The 18363-nt window shown below is 39.0% G+C and overlaps 2 protein-coding genes across 2 annotated transcripts in view; both read left to right on the top strand.

Moving 5' to 3' along the window:
- LOC114697366 (UDP-glucuronosyltransferase 3A2-like) overlaps positions 1–11670 on the top strand; it is a 28855-nt gene extending 17185 nt beyond the window's left edge. Inside the window, exons 4-7 of the mRNA XM_028875623.2 lie at positions 2991–3522; positions 7559–7790; positions 9076–9295; positions 10840–11670. Coding sequence (XP_028731456.1) covers positions 2991–3522; positions 7559–7790; positions 9076–9295; positions 10840–11116 — 1261 coding nt within the window. The 3' untranslated portion in view covers positions 11117–11670. The remainder of the gene's footprint in view (positions 1–2990; positions 3523–7558; positions 7791–9075; positions 9296–10839) is intronic.
- A 6063-nt stretch (positions 11671–17733) lies between these two features.
- The window catches only part of LOC114697365 (UDP-glucuronosyltransferase 3A2-like), a 33008-nt gene continuing 32378 nt past the window's right edge, over positions 17734–18363 (top strand). The window contains exon 1 of the mRNA XM_028875622.2: positions 17734–17827. Within this exon, the coding sequence (XP_028731455.1) occupies positions 17734–17827 (94 nt within the window). The remainder of the gene's footprint in view (positions 17828–18363) is intronic.

The following is an 18363-nucleotide window of genomic DNA, read 5'->3' as shown; positions in this document are numbered from 1 at the left end:
AAAGGCGTGCGCCACCACCGCCCGGCTCTATTTTCCTTTCTTAATGAGCTCTCCCTGTGCTCACTGGTCCCTTATGCTACACCTAACCTCTGTGGTTCTATCAATTGTAGCTTGGTTATCATTGTCTTAACAGCTAATAGCCATAGGTATGTTTAAAATCTTTCAATGGCCTGGAATTACAGATGAGTCTGAGGCTTTTATTCCTTGATTGGGATGTGCAGAATCTCCTTTGTCTTCCACTGTGGTGATATTGTGTTTCCCAAAATATTGTGCACCCTAATAAACTTATCTGGTGTCAGAGAACAAAAAAGCCACTAGATATAGAAGCCAGAAAATGGTGGCACATATGCCTTTAGTCCTAGCATTCCAGAAACAAAGATCCCTCTGGATCTTGTGAGTTCAAAGCCACACTGGAAACAGCTAGGCATGGTAACAAGAGCCTTTAATCCCAAGAAGTGATGGCAGAAAGCAGAAAGGTATATAAGGCTTGAAAACCAGGAACTAGAGCTGGTTAAGCTTTTAGGCTTTTGAGCAGCAGTTCAGCTGAGATTCATTTTGGATGAAGACTCAGAGGCTTCCAGTCTGAGGAAACAGGATCAGCTGAGGAATTGGCAAGGTGAGGTGGCTGTGGCTTGTTCTGTTTCTCTGATCATTCAGCGTTCACCCCAATAACTTGCTCTGGGTTTGTTTTTACTAATGAGAACTTCTAAGATTTGTGCTACATTCCACATGATGGACAAGTACAGATGTGTCTCTAAGGCAATTCCATTGGTCTTACTCTCATCTCTGTCCTGGAAAATTCTACTTAACAGTTAAGGTTGTGCTCACAGCACCAAGGTTTTTTTGGAAAGATTTCTCACTCATAGAAGCTTAAAGACCACATATCTTTTGTCATATATTTGATAGAAAAAGTCAAATTGCACTTTAGTCAAATGTAGTTATCATGTATACACATTTTTTACATATGTTTTATGTCTTCTTTCTAAGCTTGAATTCTTGAGGTGTGATTCAAATTACAGATAAAAAACAATCAAGTTGATGAGAATAGGAACTTCTTGAGAATTTTTATAATTGATGTACATTAAAGGGATTACATTCTACTGGATTTATTTAGAATTATTATATAAAATATTTTAGAAGTGGAAATTAGATGACAGATTTAGATAATTGTGCCATGTATTCATCCTCATTCCATTATTTTAATGTAACAACTGAATTTGGGTGAGTTTATAATGAGAAGAAGCTTATCAGTTCATAGTTATGGAAGTTCCATCTCATGGTCTAAAACATCAGTCAGGTTGATTGAAAGCATCATGATAAACGTCATCATAATGGCTAAAGAATGATTCAAGAGAAGAGAAAACAGGTTTAGATCTATCACAGGGTTAACTCAGAATCTAACAAGGGCTATTTTAGAAACCTATAGGGTAAGGCCTTCTAATGGTCTTCTACTAAGTTGTCCACTCAGAGGACACCTCCACACGTCCCTATTGCGCATCAACATTCTGACAAACGCTTGAAGATAAACCACAGCTGTTGTGACTTGAAGTTGAGTCTAAAAGTGAGTGAAGATAAGCATGCCTCTGGGCTCTCATCTTGTGGATCTTTTGATGTAGGATGACATGGTGCACTTGTGCATCTTACCAGGTTGCTTATCTGCTAAGCATTGATGTGAAAGGGTCCCTGGAAAAGTGCTGTGGGGAAGAGTCATCAGTACAATGACTAAAGTTGAGGACAGTCTTCAGTGACAGTTTGAGCAGTAGGAGTTGTAAATTCTAACAATAAGCTTCCAATCACACTTCTTCCCATTAGAAAGTTAAGTTAGTATATAAAGTAATACGTTTTGCTATGTAATTTTTAGAAAACATAAGTGTCAGTCAGTATCTTTTGTTCTAGGTTGCCTCCTTCCTCCGCAGCACTATTCCATGACACATTCATCTCTTTGGATAGCTTTTTATTTTAATGTGTTCTCATGGCCTCTTTTCTAATTTCATCATCTAACAAAGAAAACACACACACACACACACACACACACACACACACACACACACTTAAGTTTAGATTTCACATATAAGAGAGAAATCAGTAATATATATTTGGTTGGTTGGTTTTTTTAAAAAAATTCAGTTATTTATTTATTTATTTATTTATTTATTTATTTATTTATTTATGTTTTTTTGAGACAGGGATTCTCTAGCTTTGGAGCCTGTCCTGGAATTCACCCTGTAGACCTGGCTGGCCTCAAACTCACAGAAATCTGCCTGCCTCTGCCTCCGAGTTCCAGGCTTAAAGACGTGGGCCACCACCGCATAGCAGTTTATTTTGTTTGTCAAATTGCTTAGTTTCCAGGCAGAAAGTTGAATCATGTTCAGCTTTGTTCTAATATTATCATTGGAAAGTTCCTTTTGTGTGTTAAAACATTCAAGCCAACATACACATGATTAAAAGAAATGACTTTATCATTGATGATTATAGAAGGTGTAATCATGCCACTTACACAGATTGGCAAAGGAGCAATACTATTACTCAAAAACTCATTATATAATGTGAAATTAATAGCATTATACACCCGATAATTCAGATTGATGCTCTGAGATCTACTGTAATCAGCAATGGCTTCCAAGACAGAAGAAATCTAACTAACTTAATATACTTTACATATTAAGTAACATACTATAATGATTTGTATAGCTTTAAACAAAAGGTAAGAAAAAATTCAGGCTACAAAGCCTCTTCTCATAAAATATATTAAAAATCATTTTTTCTAAGTGAATGTTTTATTTAGTCCCGCCTACTGGCCACAAAATCATAAACCTTAGACTAGCCTTGAACTCTTGATCCATCTGTCTCCATTGCCAGAGTGTCGTTATAGGCTTTTGTTCATCTAGTTGTGCAATACTTTCACTGAGTATAACATTATTCCAAATATGTCTGAAAATGTGTCCAAGTATGAAAAAGCTCCTCAAAATATTTGTTATTTTTTTTTACAGGTTCAACTATCACACCCGTGTAAAGATCTATGGATACTTAGGATATTTATGCAGTCACTTACTAAGCAGAAAGGACATCCTGGATTCCTTAAAGAATAAGAATTTTGACCTACTTTTTTTTGATGTATCAGATCCTTGTGTTTTCCTAATTGCTGAGAAACTTGAGAAACAATTTGTGGCCTTTCTTCCCATGATATTTGGCATTATAGACTATGGGCTACCAAGGCCCTTGTCTTATGTTCAAGGATTTGGTTCCAGTTTAACTGATAAAATGGACTTCTGGGCCAGAGTGAAGAACATCCTGATGTTCCTTGATTCATCCATGAAGCAAAGAGAAATATTTTCTCATTATGACAGCACTATTCAGGAGCATTTTGCAGAAGGCTCTCGGCCAGTTTTGTCTGACCTTTCACGGAAAGCAGAGTTGTGGTTTGTCAATTCTGACTTTGCCTTTCATTTTGCTCATCCCGTGCTTCCCAATATGGTCTATGTGGGAGGCTTAACAGACAAACCCTTTAGACCAATACCTCAAGTGAGTGAAACCTTAGCCCTCAGTTTATTTTTTATTCAGAGGCCTGCAGTGCTTAGATGGTGTCTTAGTTAGGGTGTCTATTGCTGTGAAGAGACATCAGAACCACAGAAACTTTAATAAAGGAAAACATTTAATTTTGGTTGGCTTCCAGTTTCAGAAGCTTAGTCCATTATTATCATGGTGGGAAACATGGTGCCATATAGAAAGACATGATGCTGGAGAAGGAGCTCAGAGTTGTACATCTAGATCCACAGGCAACAGGAAGTGAACTGTGACACCAGCCATAGCTGAGCATAGCAGACCTCAAAGTCTACTTCACAATGACACATTTCTTCCAACAAGGCTGCACCTACTCCAAACAGGCCATACCTCCTAATGGTGCCTTTCTCCTTGGGAGCAGTTTTATTTCAAACCACCACAGGAGGAAAATGTCACTTGCCTGAGATGTACTGAAAGGAAGTACTCTAAGACAACAGAATTACCCGGAGCCTATATTTTTAGGGTTAGTGAAAGTACAGTGTTAGAATAACCCATGCTAAGTTTGAAGACCTGGCTAGATAGTACAAAATGTAAGTTTCTTTTGTCTCTCTCTATTCCTGGCTTTGGTGGAATAACTCCTTTAGTTTAGTATTTCCTTAATAACTTAATAACTCCTTAAGTATTAATATTTCCAATTGAATTTTGAGCTATCTGTATAATAAATACAGTGAAAGTCAACATACTTAGTATGTGTTAAGGAGGCAGGTTCCTTATAATGAAACAGATTAATACTTTCAGAAGGCATGTACCTTGACAGAACTTAGCACTAGTAACAAGAAGAACTGCTTCTGTTATTCTGTGTCCCCAGCCTGTTGAGCACTTGGTACTCCATCCAGCTACTGTAAACCATCAAAGCTGCCATGTAGTTTGCATGTTCAGTGCAGGGTCTGAATCACTATTACTGACAATTATAAAGTGCAGAGATAAGGATGTTAGATTTCTGGTTCCCTGTCACTGTGGGGTTCCCTCACCCATGATGGGAGGAGGAATTATCCCCTTTGGACTTATATAGTTGTGGCCAAGATACTGAGTTGATGAAGGGGATGTTTCTCTTGCTTTCAGCTCAAAGCAGAGAGGGTATGGATTTGCTCTGGCTCTGTTGGGTATTACGGCGCCTACCCTTCTTTGCAGTTGGTGCAAATTAGTTTTTGGGGGAGTGATTAGTGAGTGAGAAATAATATATATATATTATATATATATATATATATATATATATATATATATCACTTACATCAGTAGAGTAGGGATATAGTATACAGATTTTCAGTTCCCTGACTGAATCTTTAAGTAGTGAAAGATATTTTACATTTATAAATCTAGATGTGAATGACAGAGCCCTCACCTTCTAGACAGAATGGTCAGATATTGGCACACAGAGAGATGAAGGGATTGTTAAAAAGTGGGAGGAAATGTTTCAAAATAATACATGACACAAGTGTCTGGATCTACTTTATGGGGTATTCCAATACATGTTTTGTAAGAATTAAGTGAGAAGCAAATAGACTGTGGTGGTTGCCTACATAAGGAAAATCAGACTTTATATCAAAACTCTCAAAGAAGTTTAAAGACTACATATATTTGAAACTTTGTGTTTATCAAATATTGCAACTATAAAATATTACTTAAAATATGTGAAATAGTTAACTTACAGAGAGATATGTTATCTATGCACAAGATATGAAATAAAAAATAAGAAGAAAAATGTAAGAAATTTAAAGAAGAAATAAATAACTTAAGACTTCAATTCTACAGTTTTAGAATTAGAAAACTATCCATACAAATTATCACCTTGAATAATACCATAGGCTAAATAGAATTATTAGAAATTATAGAGCATGCTTAAAATGTATTTGCAAGTGATTTTATATGCCTGACTGCTTGCCCTGCATGTATGTGTGCGCATCATGTTCGTGCAAGTGCCCAGATGAGGCCAGAAGAGGGTGATGGATCACCTAGAGCTAGAATTACAGAGAGTTGTGATTGCTCTGTGGGAACTGAACTGTGGTCCTCTGGAAGGAAATCTGCTGAACCTTCTCTCCAGTTCTGACTGTTCATTCCAACAACAGCAGAACACATATTCTCCTCTAATGCACAAAACAAATTCCTTGGTTCATGTGTTAGCCCATGCCACCCTCCAACCCAAGCCTGAGATTTGCAAATTCTCAGATTAATGTAAATATTTCTTACCACAGTGGGGTGAATAGAAAACAACATAATGTAAATTCCAAGGGAAAAATCAAGAGGAACATTTGAAAATATTATATACCAAGGAAAAGGAGACAAAACAAAATGGAATGATGGGGTGCAATAAAAGCAAGACATAGGATATAATTCATAGCTATTATTATATCTATTAGTACAGCCAAGGTACTTGCAATTGATAATCTAATCCTTCAATATAAGGCAGAGATAATGAAGAGATGACTGAACAAGATGCTAGCAGAAAGACGGGACATAAAAGAATCAGAGTGTAGATGATTGAAATAATGAATAGACAAATTTAGAATCAATAAAATCAAAAGAGTAGCATGCTAAAAAAGTGATAGAATCATTAAGAATATAAATAAGAAAGAACAACAAAATATTAAAGTCCTAAAGTAAAAAATTATCCACTCTTACTTAAAACAATAAAGATTATAAGGGAATTATAAAAACATGACATATCATCAAATTAGGTGATCTATATGAGTGGACATATTCCTATGCAAGACTGTTACCATAACTGACTCAAGAAAAAATAGAAATTCTTAAAGTTATGGGATTAAATTAGACTGATCAATAACAAAGTCTTTCATTAAGGAAGTCTGATATAACATGGATTAACAGGTGAATTGAGTGAAACACTTAAGAATGAATGGCAGTTCCTGTATGATTATTTGTGGCACTTCCATAGGAAAGAATAATTCTCAAACCATTCTTTGAATCTATCATTATTCTGTAACCAAAGCTAGAAAACAACACCAGAGGTGGAGGCATTATACCACACAGCAAGTGAAGAAATTTTGTATACTGAATTTCTATCATGAGTATAAAATAATACAAATGATGTTCAAAAATAGTTAGGAAGGGCCGAAAGTTATTAAACCAAAAGAATGCCTTTAGCAATTAGATTACTCTGGAGCTTACTTTTTTTTTTTTTTTTTTTTTTTTTTTTTTTTACGAGACAGAGTTCTCTGTGTAGTTTTGCACCTTTCCTGGAACTTACTTTGTGGACCAGGCTAGCCTCGAACTCACAGAGATCTGACTGCCTCTGCCTCCTGAGTGCTGGGATTAAAGATGTGCCACTAGAAAAATCTGGTGCATGTATTTTCTTGGAAGAGCAATCCATAAGAGCCCAAAGGTGTAGTACAAATCTTTAAAAGGTATTATTAATAAAGACAAACCTGGAGTCAGGTATTGTGGTGAATGCTGAATGATCAGAGAAAAAGAACAAGTCATCCAACCTCACCTTGCCAGTTTCCCAGCTCATCTTATTTCCTCAGACTGAAAACCTCTGAGTCCTCATCTGAATGGATCTCAGCTGAACTGCTGCTAAAAGCTAAGTGCTTAAAAAGGCTCTAGTTCCTGGTCCTCACACCTTATATACCTTTCTGATTCCTGGGATTAAATGCATGTGTCACTATGCCTGGCTGTTTCCAGTGAGGCTTTGAACTCACAGAGATTCAGGTGGATCTCTGCCTCTGGAATGCTAGGATTAAAGGCATGTGCTACCACTGCCTAAACCTATAATTAATATAGTGGTTGTTCTGTTCTCTGACCCCCAGATAAGTTTATTGGGGTGCACAATATATCAACCCCACACAGGTGAAGAGATGGCTGCTATTCAATGCAGTAACTACCCCCAGACACAGCTGTATAGGAATTATAAAAGGAGTTTTATCATATAGAACACAAGCAACCAAAGCATGGGTTTATTTAGCAACTGGTCTTGTTTCATGTCATAGCTGCCTTGGGTTTAACAAACCACTTTTTGCAAATTTCTTTATGTTTCTTCTAGGATTTAGAAGACTTTATCATTAAGTTTGGAGATTCAGGTTTTGTCCTTGTGGCACTGGGCTCCATAGCAACCCTGCATCAGACCAAACAACTTATTAAGGAGATGAACAGTGCCTTTGCTCACCTCCCTCAAGGAGTGCTGTGGACATGTAAGGATGCTCATTGGCCTAAAGATGTCAGTATGGCTCCCAATGTCAAAATCATGGATTGGCTTCCCCAGACTGACCTTTTGGGTAAGCACCTCCTAGACCTGTTACTTTATTTCCATTAATGTGCTTTGGGACTTAATAGATAACTGATGTCTGAGTGCTTGCAGTTGCAGAAAAAAGGTTGCTGATAGGTGAAGATATTGTCTAGCAGGCAGGTAGAAGCAGCTAAGGTTCTTGGGAGAATCAGTCTGTGCTCTAGACTGGACATAGCAGCAACTTCCTCATCCTTTTCAACATAGACATATCGAAATTCCCTAAATAGATATGTAGCCTTGACTTAAGAGTATTTACCATTGATCACAACAACACGATCTTGACCAATATGTGATCTATAACTACTCCTTGGGCAGTTGCCACCATTTGTTGCTGCTATTCTCACAGTGATGTGAGAAATCCTTGGTATTTTTAAACACACACACACATGAATGTAAGCATGCAGACACATCTTGGTTGTGAGAAAAGGGATAAAAACTCAGACACTTACAACATGGATGTTGTGTGGTTTAGGACATAGAGAGGTATTTGTGTACCAACCCACATAAGATGACAGTACGATATGGAGACACTGATTTCTTGAGCAACAGAGAATTCCCTAAAGCCACCTCCCCTCAAAATTTTCATTTCTATGTGACTTTATGGATACCTAACTTTTCTACATTCAGTGGAAGAATCAGAGATTTGTATCTAAGACCGTGCCTCAAAAGAAGCTGGGAAATTTTTCACATAGATTTCTGTTCAGTAAAATCACAGGCTACACAACAGGAAAAAGACTTGCTTTCCAGGGAAAATGGGTAGATTTTGTGTGAGGTATAGTTTGGGATGATTTCTGTAGGATCATAAGAAATGTTTGGTTGCTTTCAATATGGAGCAACAGTCAAGACCTGTAAATGCAGAAGTTTCTGGTCAACCACCCCCTTCTGTACGCTTCTCAAAACAGAGCAGATAACACCCATAATATAGACTTAGGTGAGATCAGACGTGAAAAGCAAGAGAAGGCCAAGGTTAGACAAGTGAAGAAGAAAACATCAGTGGAGATGAGGATGAGTAGAAGGACAAGGAAACTTGCCTCACTTGTCACTGTCCTTGTAGCTGTGCCTGGGTTCTAGGTCTTAGATAGATTTTGACTGAAGTAAGGCATCTCTCTGCAGAGAGAAGGCTTGGTATTACATCCTGAAACATTGCAAATCTCTAAAGCACCATCAGTAAATTCATTCTCCCCAGCATATTGGCATTTCCTGGATCTGCTGCTTCACCTGGAATCTGAAACGTTGGTAGTGACATATTGGGTGATCTATCTCTTTTGCAACAGCTCATCCTAGAATTCGTCTTTTTGTCACTCACGGGGGAATGAATAGCATAATGGAGGCCATCCAGCATGGAGTACCCATGGTGGGGATTCCCTTTTTAGCAGACCAACCTGAAAACATGGTCCTAGTAGAAGCAAAGAAAATTGGTGTTTCTGTTCAGCTAGAGACACTCAAGGCAGAGACATTTGCACGTACACTAAAAGAAGTCATTGAAGACAAGAGGTATGCAGCTCTATGGGGTTGGTGTCTCTTAGGCCGAATATAGGCTTAGTATTAATTGGACTGTGTAGTCTGTTTATCAATGAAACAGAATTTTGTGGGATGTGTTATAATACCTGTGTGATACATGAAAGTCCTGCTTTTCCTTTGCTAATAATCCTAATTTTGGGTGAGGAGCTGAGAATATGCTTCTACCTGATGTGGTGCGGTGACTTCTTATGGTCACATTATCTTTATGATCTTTCATATTTTGGGTACCTATAATAGCATTTCAGTTGAAGCAGGAGAGATCATTGGCATGTTCTTTACATGGCTAATCTCCCTGAATCATCAAATACCTAAAGAATTTCTATTGACTCAGAAGTTAATGATCTTAGTTACTATTGTATTACTGGGAAAAGGTACCATGATCAAGCCTACATGTAAGATAAATCATTTATTTGGTTCTTGCTTACAGTTTCAGAGGGTTAGTCTATGATCATCATGGTGGTGACTGTGTGTGCAGGATGGTACTGGAGCAATAGAAGAGAGCTCACATCTTGATCTGCAGGCAGGAGGCAGAAAGAGCAAGAATGGGCCTGGTGAGGGCTTTTTGATCCCCGCCAGTGAGAAACCTCCTCCAATAAAGTCACAGTTCTTAATTCTTCCTTAACAGTCCACCAACTGATAAGCAAACATTCAAATATATATGACTATGGGAGCCATTCTCATTCAAACTACAAGGACAATTGCATGACCTTAATGGGCTAACCTTCCCTCTTCAGGGTCTTTTTGTTGAACTCACAGAACCATCTCTCCAACGTTGTCCTTAGGAGAACATGTTTTTGGCTATTACTTTTTCTGTCCTTGAGGTCACTCATCATGCACTACTTTCTCTTTAACACTTTGAAAGATTTGCAATATCTCCACCATGTGTGTCATTATTGTCTGTTCCACACTAGCACATATGAAGCATGTACCAGGAGGAAGCAGTGGTATCAGTTTCTACTCTGTTCCTGGGGCTCAGGACAGGTCTGTTATAATGGAACTTTTTACAAATCTAGCACAAATGCAATAGTAACAGAGACAAAAAGAGGTGACCCACATATTCCTTGCCCAACCAGCACAATGATTTCACAATCAAACACGACTAAATACTCAGGTTTCAATGTCCAATCACTTAATCAGACAGACATCATGTCACACAGGTTCACATATATTTAATGTGAGCATACCTTCAGCACAATAGGTGAAATCCTTACAGACGTTAAAAATGTTTCTCTTCAAGGGTTAATTTTGATCCTTCTTGTATTAGGTTTTTCTTTTTATCTTTTCATTGAACGTTTTTTAAATTGAACTTTTAGTTGGGACTCAGGTAGACAGTGTCCACAAAAATGTATGCTAAGAATTTTGTTAAAGCTGACCTATGGAAATGTACTAGAAACAAAATGTGTGTGTGTGTGTGTGTGTGTGTGTGTGTGTGTGTGTGTGTGTTTGTGTATACGTTATACAGTCCCAACTACTGGCACAGCACATTGGTAACACATTCTCTCTGTGTCTGCCCATAGGTTCAAGTCTGCAGCCATGGCTGCCAGGGCCATCAGGCGCTCTCACCCCCTGACACCTTCCCAGCGTCTGGTGGGCTGGATTGACCACATCCTACACACAGGGGGAGGAGCACATCTCAAGCCCCATGGCTTTCAACAGCCATGGCATGTGCAGAACCTGCTGGATGTCCTATTGTTCCTGTTGGGGCTCACTCTGGGCACCTTGTGGCTGTTGAAGAAAATGCTGGGCTTGTTGCTCAGGTCCCAGGGTGTGGTCAGGAAGGAAAAGAAGGCATAATGTTAGGGTTGACCTAGGGGAGGATGTTGGGAATTTTACAGGCCTGCCCCTTGCCTAAGACAAGGAACTCCCAGGGTTCTCCTCTTTCCCTCTTCCTACTGGTGGACCTCCAGTTGTCCTCACTATTTTCTGCCTCTTTCCTAACACTCATACAGTACACCAACTGACTGGTGACTCCACTACCTGGATCGCCTGGCTCTAGTACAATCCTTTCTTTCCGAGCTGTTTCTTCTCTTCAAACCTTTCTGCCATTGACAGTATTATGACAGTTTCATCCTCTCTGTGACTTCTATTCTCTGACTCTAATTTCTCATATTATTTGAGATAAAAACCCCAAATATTGGACAAATTCTAATTACTCCTTTATTTTTCTTATCTTATATTCTCTTTTAGAGTTCAGAATGCCTGGGCTGCCCCATTCTACTATTCCTGTTAGGACGGAACAGCCTCTGCTAGCATTAATATCTACCAATTTATCTGATAATGACAACATATGAATGCCATCAATTCATTTTTCTTGGTAGAATACAAAATAAAGTTCACAGAAAATTGAAGAGTTTGGAGAAATCATTTTTGATATGACTTATATGATAGGTTTATTTCCTTATGTGTAAAAAATTTAAATAAGTAAAGAAAAGAAACTACAGTTTATCCACTTATTGAAGTAACAGCTATGTGTCAAATCGGATAAGCCAGAGAGAGTGAATTTCAATGCCGTTAAGTAAGAAGATACAAAGAGAAGCGATATATATAGCATTCCTGTTGGGATGAACTGTATCTCAGTAGCAGGACTAGAGGGAGATTCCGGGCTTTGAAGGCTGTCTGTGATCCCTGTACCCCCAAACCTAGCAAACTGGGCAGAGGTTTTGTTGAAGGAATGGACTGAACTGTGCCTCTGACAAGGGAACTGTACATATGGTGAGCCAACACCTGGTGGCGCTGTGGTCACAGCATTGGGAAGGAGTGCCTTCTAAACAGAGTTAAACCTGACAGTTTATATTGTTGTGACCAAAGAGTCAGACACGCTTTAACAGGGGTTGTGATGTCAGTGAAATCATGACATCATATTTGGAATCTGCGGCTGGATGTGTTTTTCAAACCTCAGAGCTCTGAGTACGTCTCGCCCTTCTTTATTAGAAATACGACTCTCTCCTACCTTCCTCTCAAACCTCAAGGTCTTGCAAAATTTATTTTTTCTCTTATGTTTTAATATGAGTCTTCAGAGTTCATATTCAGAGTTTGAATGCCATCCTAGAGCTTGATTCTCTGAGTTACCCCTCACACTCCTAGCTTCTGTCCTAACATGGTACATTGAAAAGAGGACATAGTTAATACTGGCTTTTTGTTGACAAATTGACTAAATGATGGTTAATGTGATCTTCTCAAGTATCGTGCTTGACTGTAATTTTCCCTCTGACTTTATCAAGTCATATCCAGAAATATCTTCCTACATCAGCTCTGGTAGCATTGGTGTCAGGGGGAAAAGTGACTGAAGTCTGCATTCCCATATCTGGTCTTCTCTAAGTCAAGTATGATTTTGCATGAGGAAGTGGCAGAAAAATACACTTTGAATTTCTTACCTATTGTTACATATGGTAGAGGAGAAAGAATCCTGCTGGGACTCAAATATCCAATGTCGGTTGTTTGTCAAGACTTATAGGAAAGCCATTGTACCAGTCCATACTTACTTTCCTGCTGTGGTTTTAACGTGTCCTCCCAAATTCATATGTTAGAAACTCAATTCCAAAGTTTATATGTCAACGACACTTTCCAGTGGAAGGTTTGTGATATAATTAAAGTTAAAAGAAGTCCACAGGGTGGGGCCTTCAGGATGGCTACAGTGTGGCTTTACCAAAAGAGAAGAGGGCCTGGAGTTGACATGCTTGTTCTGGTTGGCATATGATGCCCTTTCTGATGGTTACAGTACAGTTTTACCAAAAGGGGACGGGGCTTGGGGCTGATGTGCTTGTTCTGCTATGGCATGGGATGCTCTCATGACGCAGTATGAAGCCCCTCACCAGGTGATGAGCAGATCCTTGTACCATGTGTTCTCATCTTTCCTGTCTACTGTCTCGTCTACACCTCTATTATCATAGGTAGTAGATAATGGAGCTTTGAGCTCAAACTCATATTCGCCAGGGATGGATTTGGAGAGGTAAGACCAAGGCCCAGGTTTGTAGGCTTTTTTTGTCTTGTGATCTTCCCACTGAAATAAGAGATCTGAGAACCCAAGTCTGGACTGCCCAGGTCAACTTCTCCCATTTCTGAATATTCTTACAGAAAACATCAACTAGTGGAGGATAGTTGTGTATATGTTGTGTGTGTGTGTGTGTGTGTGTGTGTGTGTGTGTATGTGTGTGTTTGTGAGAGAAGGGGGAGAGAGAGAGAGAAAAGGAGAGGGAATTGTTTTATCATTTCTTTCCTATAAACCTTGTTCAGTATTCAGGGGCATTAACCTACTAAAGAGTGTGTATGAGTTACTGGTAAGCATCTTTGACAATCATATTGAGAATCTCATTGAAGACAGAAGTAACAGAAACCAGCATTTAAACCACAGAGGAGAACATGAAATGTAGGATCAAAGGGATATAGGGCATTATATATAAATAACTATAGCTATAACTCTATGTATTACTGTATATATATATATACATATATACATACATACATACATACATACATATACACATATATCACAGAATTGCTTTCAGCAAGTGAGTACTGCTAAATTACTATTAATTCCTACTAATGATCCAGGCCTAATGTAATTTCTCACTTCTATATACACACACATCCTAATTTGTTCAAATATATCATCCTTAGCAGCTTCTGAATGTGTCTTTTGTCCCTATCCCATTCTGCTACAAGAAGCTTTGCTAGAGAGGTTTGGACAAGATACTGACCTATGAGTACAGTATACATGATTAGGAGCCATTTTACTGTATGTTCCTTTAACAGAATAATAGTATTGGGCTTTCCCCTAGACTCATGGCCAACCTAGTCTCAGGTTCTTGGGCACTTTAGCAGTGTCAGGTATGTGTTCCATCTCATGGTATGGTACTTAGTCCCAAATCAAAACATAGTTGGTTACTCTCTATGGTGGTATTCTATTTATACTGAAATGTGATTTTAATTGTATGTTAATAAATAAAGTTGCCCAGGGGTCAGAGCTATTAGAGCCATAGAAAGAGTGTGGCAGTGGTGGTGCACGCCTTTAATCCCATAGATCTCTGTGTGTTCAGGGATACAGCCAGCATTGGAGACATAAGCCTTTAAGACCTAGAGGGCTGTACTTACAGGCAGTGACGAGGCAGTCATGTGTTTGTGTAGCAGGAATCTTAAAAGTTCTTATTAAGAAAATCAAACCCGAGGCCAGTTATTGGGGTGAAAACTGGAAGGTCAAGAGAGACAGAACAAGCCACAGCTATCTCACCTTGACAGTTCCTCAGCTGGTCCTGTTTCCTCGGACTAGGAGCCTCTGAGTCCTCATCCAGAATGAATCCCAGCTGAACTGTGCTGCTTCAAAGCCTGAAAGCTTAACCAGCCAAATGCTTAACGAGCCAAATGCTTCTAGTTTCTGTTCCTCACGCCTTACATATCTTTCTGCTTTCTACCATCACTCCCTAGGATTAAAGCCTCACTTTCTGGGATTAAAGGCATGAGTCACCATGCCTGGCTGTTTCCAATGTGGCCTTGAACTCACAGAGATCCCAGATGGATTTCTGCCTCTGGAATGCTAGGATTAAAGGCGTGTGCAATCACTGCCTAACTAGTGGCTTTTCTGTTCTCTGACCCCAGATAAGTTTATTAAGGTACACAATATTTTGGGGAACACAATACCACCACATGTTTGGGTTTACAACCAATGAGAAGGCAGAACAGAAAGACTATGTAAAGATATACACACAGGAAGTAGCTCTCTTTGGGGAAGCTAGGAGCACCGCAGGAGGAAGGGTAAGATATTAGCTCTGAGCTCTGACCTCTCGACTTTCTCTTTTACATTGGTTCTGTGTTTCTTATTTAATAAGACGGTTGGTTACATCTACAACTCTCTTATCAATTATACAACTATTACACGAGTATAATTTTAGGCAAGCTGCTGCTGCAGGTCTCAGGTTTTGTAACTCAGTGATATTGATGAACTCCTTTCTCCTCTGGAAATGTGACATGAACTTTCACACACTATGCATGTTAGTCAAGGTGTGTGTGTGTGTGTGTGTGTGTGTGTGTGTGTGTGTGAGAGAGAGAGAGAGAGAGAGAGAGAGAGAAACAGAGAGACAGAGACAAACAGAGAGAGACAGACAGAGAGAGAGAGAGAGAGAGAGAGAGAGGGAGAGGACTATGTGTGTAAAATATGTGTGTTTGTGTGTAGATATGAGTGTGACACTTCATATATACATATGTAAACATATATGTGGAAGGCAGAGGTTGACACTAGGTATTTTTAGGTGTCTTCCTGTTTGTTGCTCTCCCTACTTTTGAGACAAGGTCTTTTACTGGGCCTGGAGCTTGTCAAGTAATCTAGACTGTTAGGCCAGCAAGCCCAGGATATACCTATCTCTACCTTCCTGGATCTGGGATTATAGTTGCCTATCTCTTTATATGAGTACTGAGTATCTGTACTCAGGCCCACAGGTGCTTCATGTACCTAACCAATTCCCCAGTCCTGAGGTCTGATATTGGAGGTGAGGTGAAGATGTGTATCTCAGCTGCAGAAAAGGGAGGAAGAGAGAATCTACCTTTCTGTTGTTGTTTTTTTTTTTTTTTTTTTTTTTTTTTTTGCTTCTAGGCCTCAGCAGATGTGACAGTGCAGAGACCCTTTGGATGAAGATGGAATTTCCTTACTCTTTTCACTGATTCAAAAGCTACTGCCATGTGGAAGCAATCTCACACATGGCCAGAAATAAATCTTTCCAAGCTATCTGAGTATCCTTTAATCTAATGAAGTTAACAATGAAATTAACCTTCACATTAACACATTTGAGAAGCATGAGAACAATAGATTGGGTGGTGATTCGTTGTGAAGAACAGTACAGCCCCCTTTCTCACATTATTTCTCCCTTTTTTGTTTCTTCAGTTGTATGACTGTGAAAGGAGCGTGATTATATATGAATACAATGCTTAAACTCAGACACTGGTAATGACTTGTAGACACAAGATACCATGTTGCAAAGCAGAATTCAAAGCTGTGTTCTTCTACATGCTTTGAAAGTAATGAAGCAGATTCTCTTCCTGCTTTGAGGCTGGGAAATGTCACTAAATCTGTTTAGTGTTCATATAGAATGTGAAGATGACTGCATAGGCAGTGTGCTCCTTCCTCTTGGGATGATTGATAAGTGGCAGAATTGGAAGCAGTTCTGAGCTTGCCCTGGGGAAGATGGTGTAATACTTCCATTCTGTGTTATGATGTTCACCCAGAACTGCAGGTTCAATTTTAATTGTTTTGACTAAATAGTTATGGTTTTCCTTAGTTACAATAAAAAGTAAATTTGGTATAAAACTTTAGAGTCACTAAGATAAGATAGACAATGCAATATTTTCTCTAAATTGTTAAATACAAATAAATGAACTGAATACTGTAAATGTAATTTTTACTTTAAATGTTTTTGTTGTATATAGTTTTACTATGTTAAAGTTAAAGCCTTTCATTTTTGTTTATACAAAAACCGGGTAATGTAGAATATTAGTTGAAGAAGCGTTACATTATTTTATACTGTGAAATATTTGTTTAATGATACAAAGATGTGTTGCATTCTTTTATGTTGCATTTGTTTAACTCATTGAAGCTGTGTACTTTGCCTGTCTAAACACCGGATTGAGTTCTTTATTAAGAGCTGAACAGCCAATAGCTAGGCAGGAGAAAGAATAGGCAGGGCTGGCATGAAGAGATGACATAGGAGGAGAAATCAGGGGAAAAGATGGGGAGCAAAAGGAGAAGGGGAGAATGACACCAGGGTCCAGCGTCCCAGCTAAACAGCAAGCCATGGAGTAAGAAGAAGAGAAAGGCTAACACTTTGTCTGTCGGGTAAAGTCCTGCAATTAGGCCATTAGTACATTTTCATGAATTTGTGAGTAGGGAGAGGCCTTGGGCAATAATCTTAGGTGTTTTTCTGAATCATTAGCTTACATTGACACTATTGGAGATTTTAAGACTGGCACCTGGCAAAATGGGTTGCAGATATGGCAATAGGATACAAATAGAGAAATGACAGAGGAGGCAGTGTCTTGTAAATTAGGGAATGGGCCTACAAAAGGTTCAAGGTACATGTTACTTCAAGATGCTGTCATTGACAGGATTTCTCAGGGTTCCTTCATTCACAATTTAGAGAGTTATTTAGAGGCAGTAAAGAGGATATTGTGGCTAAAGGACAAGTTAAATATTAACTCAGCCCCTGTTCCTCTATTGACTCTGGCTAAGGAGTTCAGTGTTCAATGGAAAGAGACCAGAGCGACAAGGCAAAGAGCAAGATGACATTTAGAAGACCAGAATAAGTTCTCCCCTTTTACCTCATTTCAAGGCCACAGCCAGTGCTTTGTGACAGAGGCTCACAGGGTCCCTTAGTGGCACACAGTTCTCAAGCTGCGCATCCTGTGCCTGTGCTCCACTTGATTTACAGATGGCTGAGCATCGGATTGGGATTCTAGTGAGCTTGTTTCTCCTTGAGGTTCTTCTTTTGGATGCTGCAAAAATCCTGACTATATCTACAATTGGTGAGTGCTTGCTGGGAACATAGAGTCTTGTGAGACCGGTATACTTGGGTTAACATGTCTCATGCAAACAGCATACAGTGGACCGAACATGCAGGAGATTTTCTAGCTAGGCTTAGATCAGACCTGGAGGAGGAAGGATGCATTGTGAAATATGGTGCTCAGAAGGGATTCTACCCAAGAGTGGGGGTAAATAATAGACTGAAATAGCATCTGATGTGGAAACATTAGCAGGAGACTGAGTGGCATATTGTAAGGAAGATGAAAAATGCTTCTCTAGTGGGACTTTAAATTGTGAATTGATGGGAGGCATATAAGTCAAAGTGATCAGTCTATTTCTCCAAAAAAGGGAGCAATGAACATTTCATGATTTTTCAGGGGTTTGGCTGACATTCATAAACATTTTTGGTTTCAAAAGTTTTTTTTTCTCTACAAGCACCCAGTCACTGAATTTTCATGTCATCAGAGCATCATCTTATTGTAGGAACTGCTATGTTACTCTCAACACCACAAATGTTCTTGCTCCATTGTTTGGTCTG

The sequence above is a fragment of the Peromyscus leucopus genome, chromosome 11, assembly GCF_004664715.2.
Source record: "Peromyscus leucopus breed LL Stock chromosome 11, UCI_PerLeu_2.1, whole genome shotgun sequence".
NCBI classification, from domain to species: domain Eukaryota; kingdom Metazoa; phylum Chordata; class Mammalia; order Rodentia; family Cricetidae; genus Peromyscus; species Peromyscus leucopus.
This window is presented reverse-complemented; position numbering and strand designations above follow the sequence as displayed.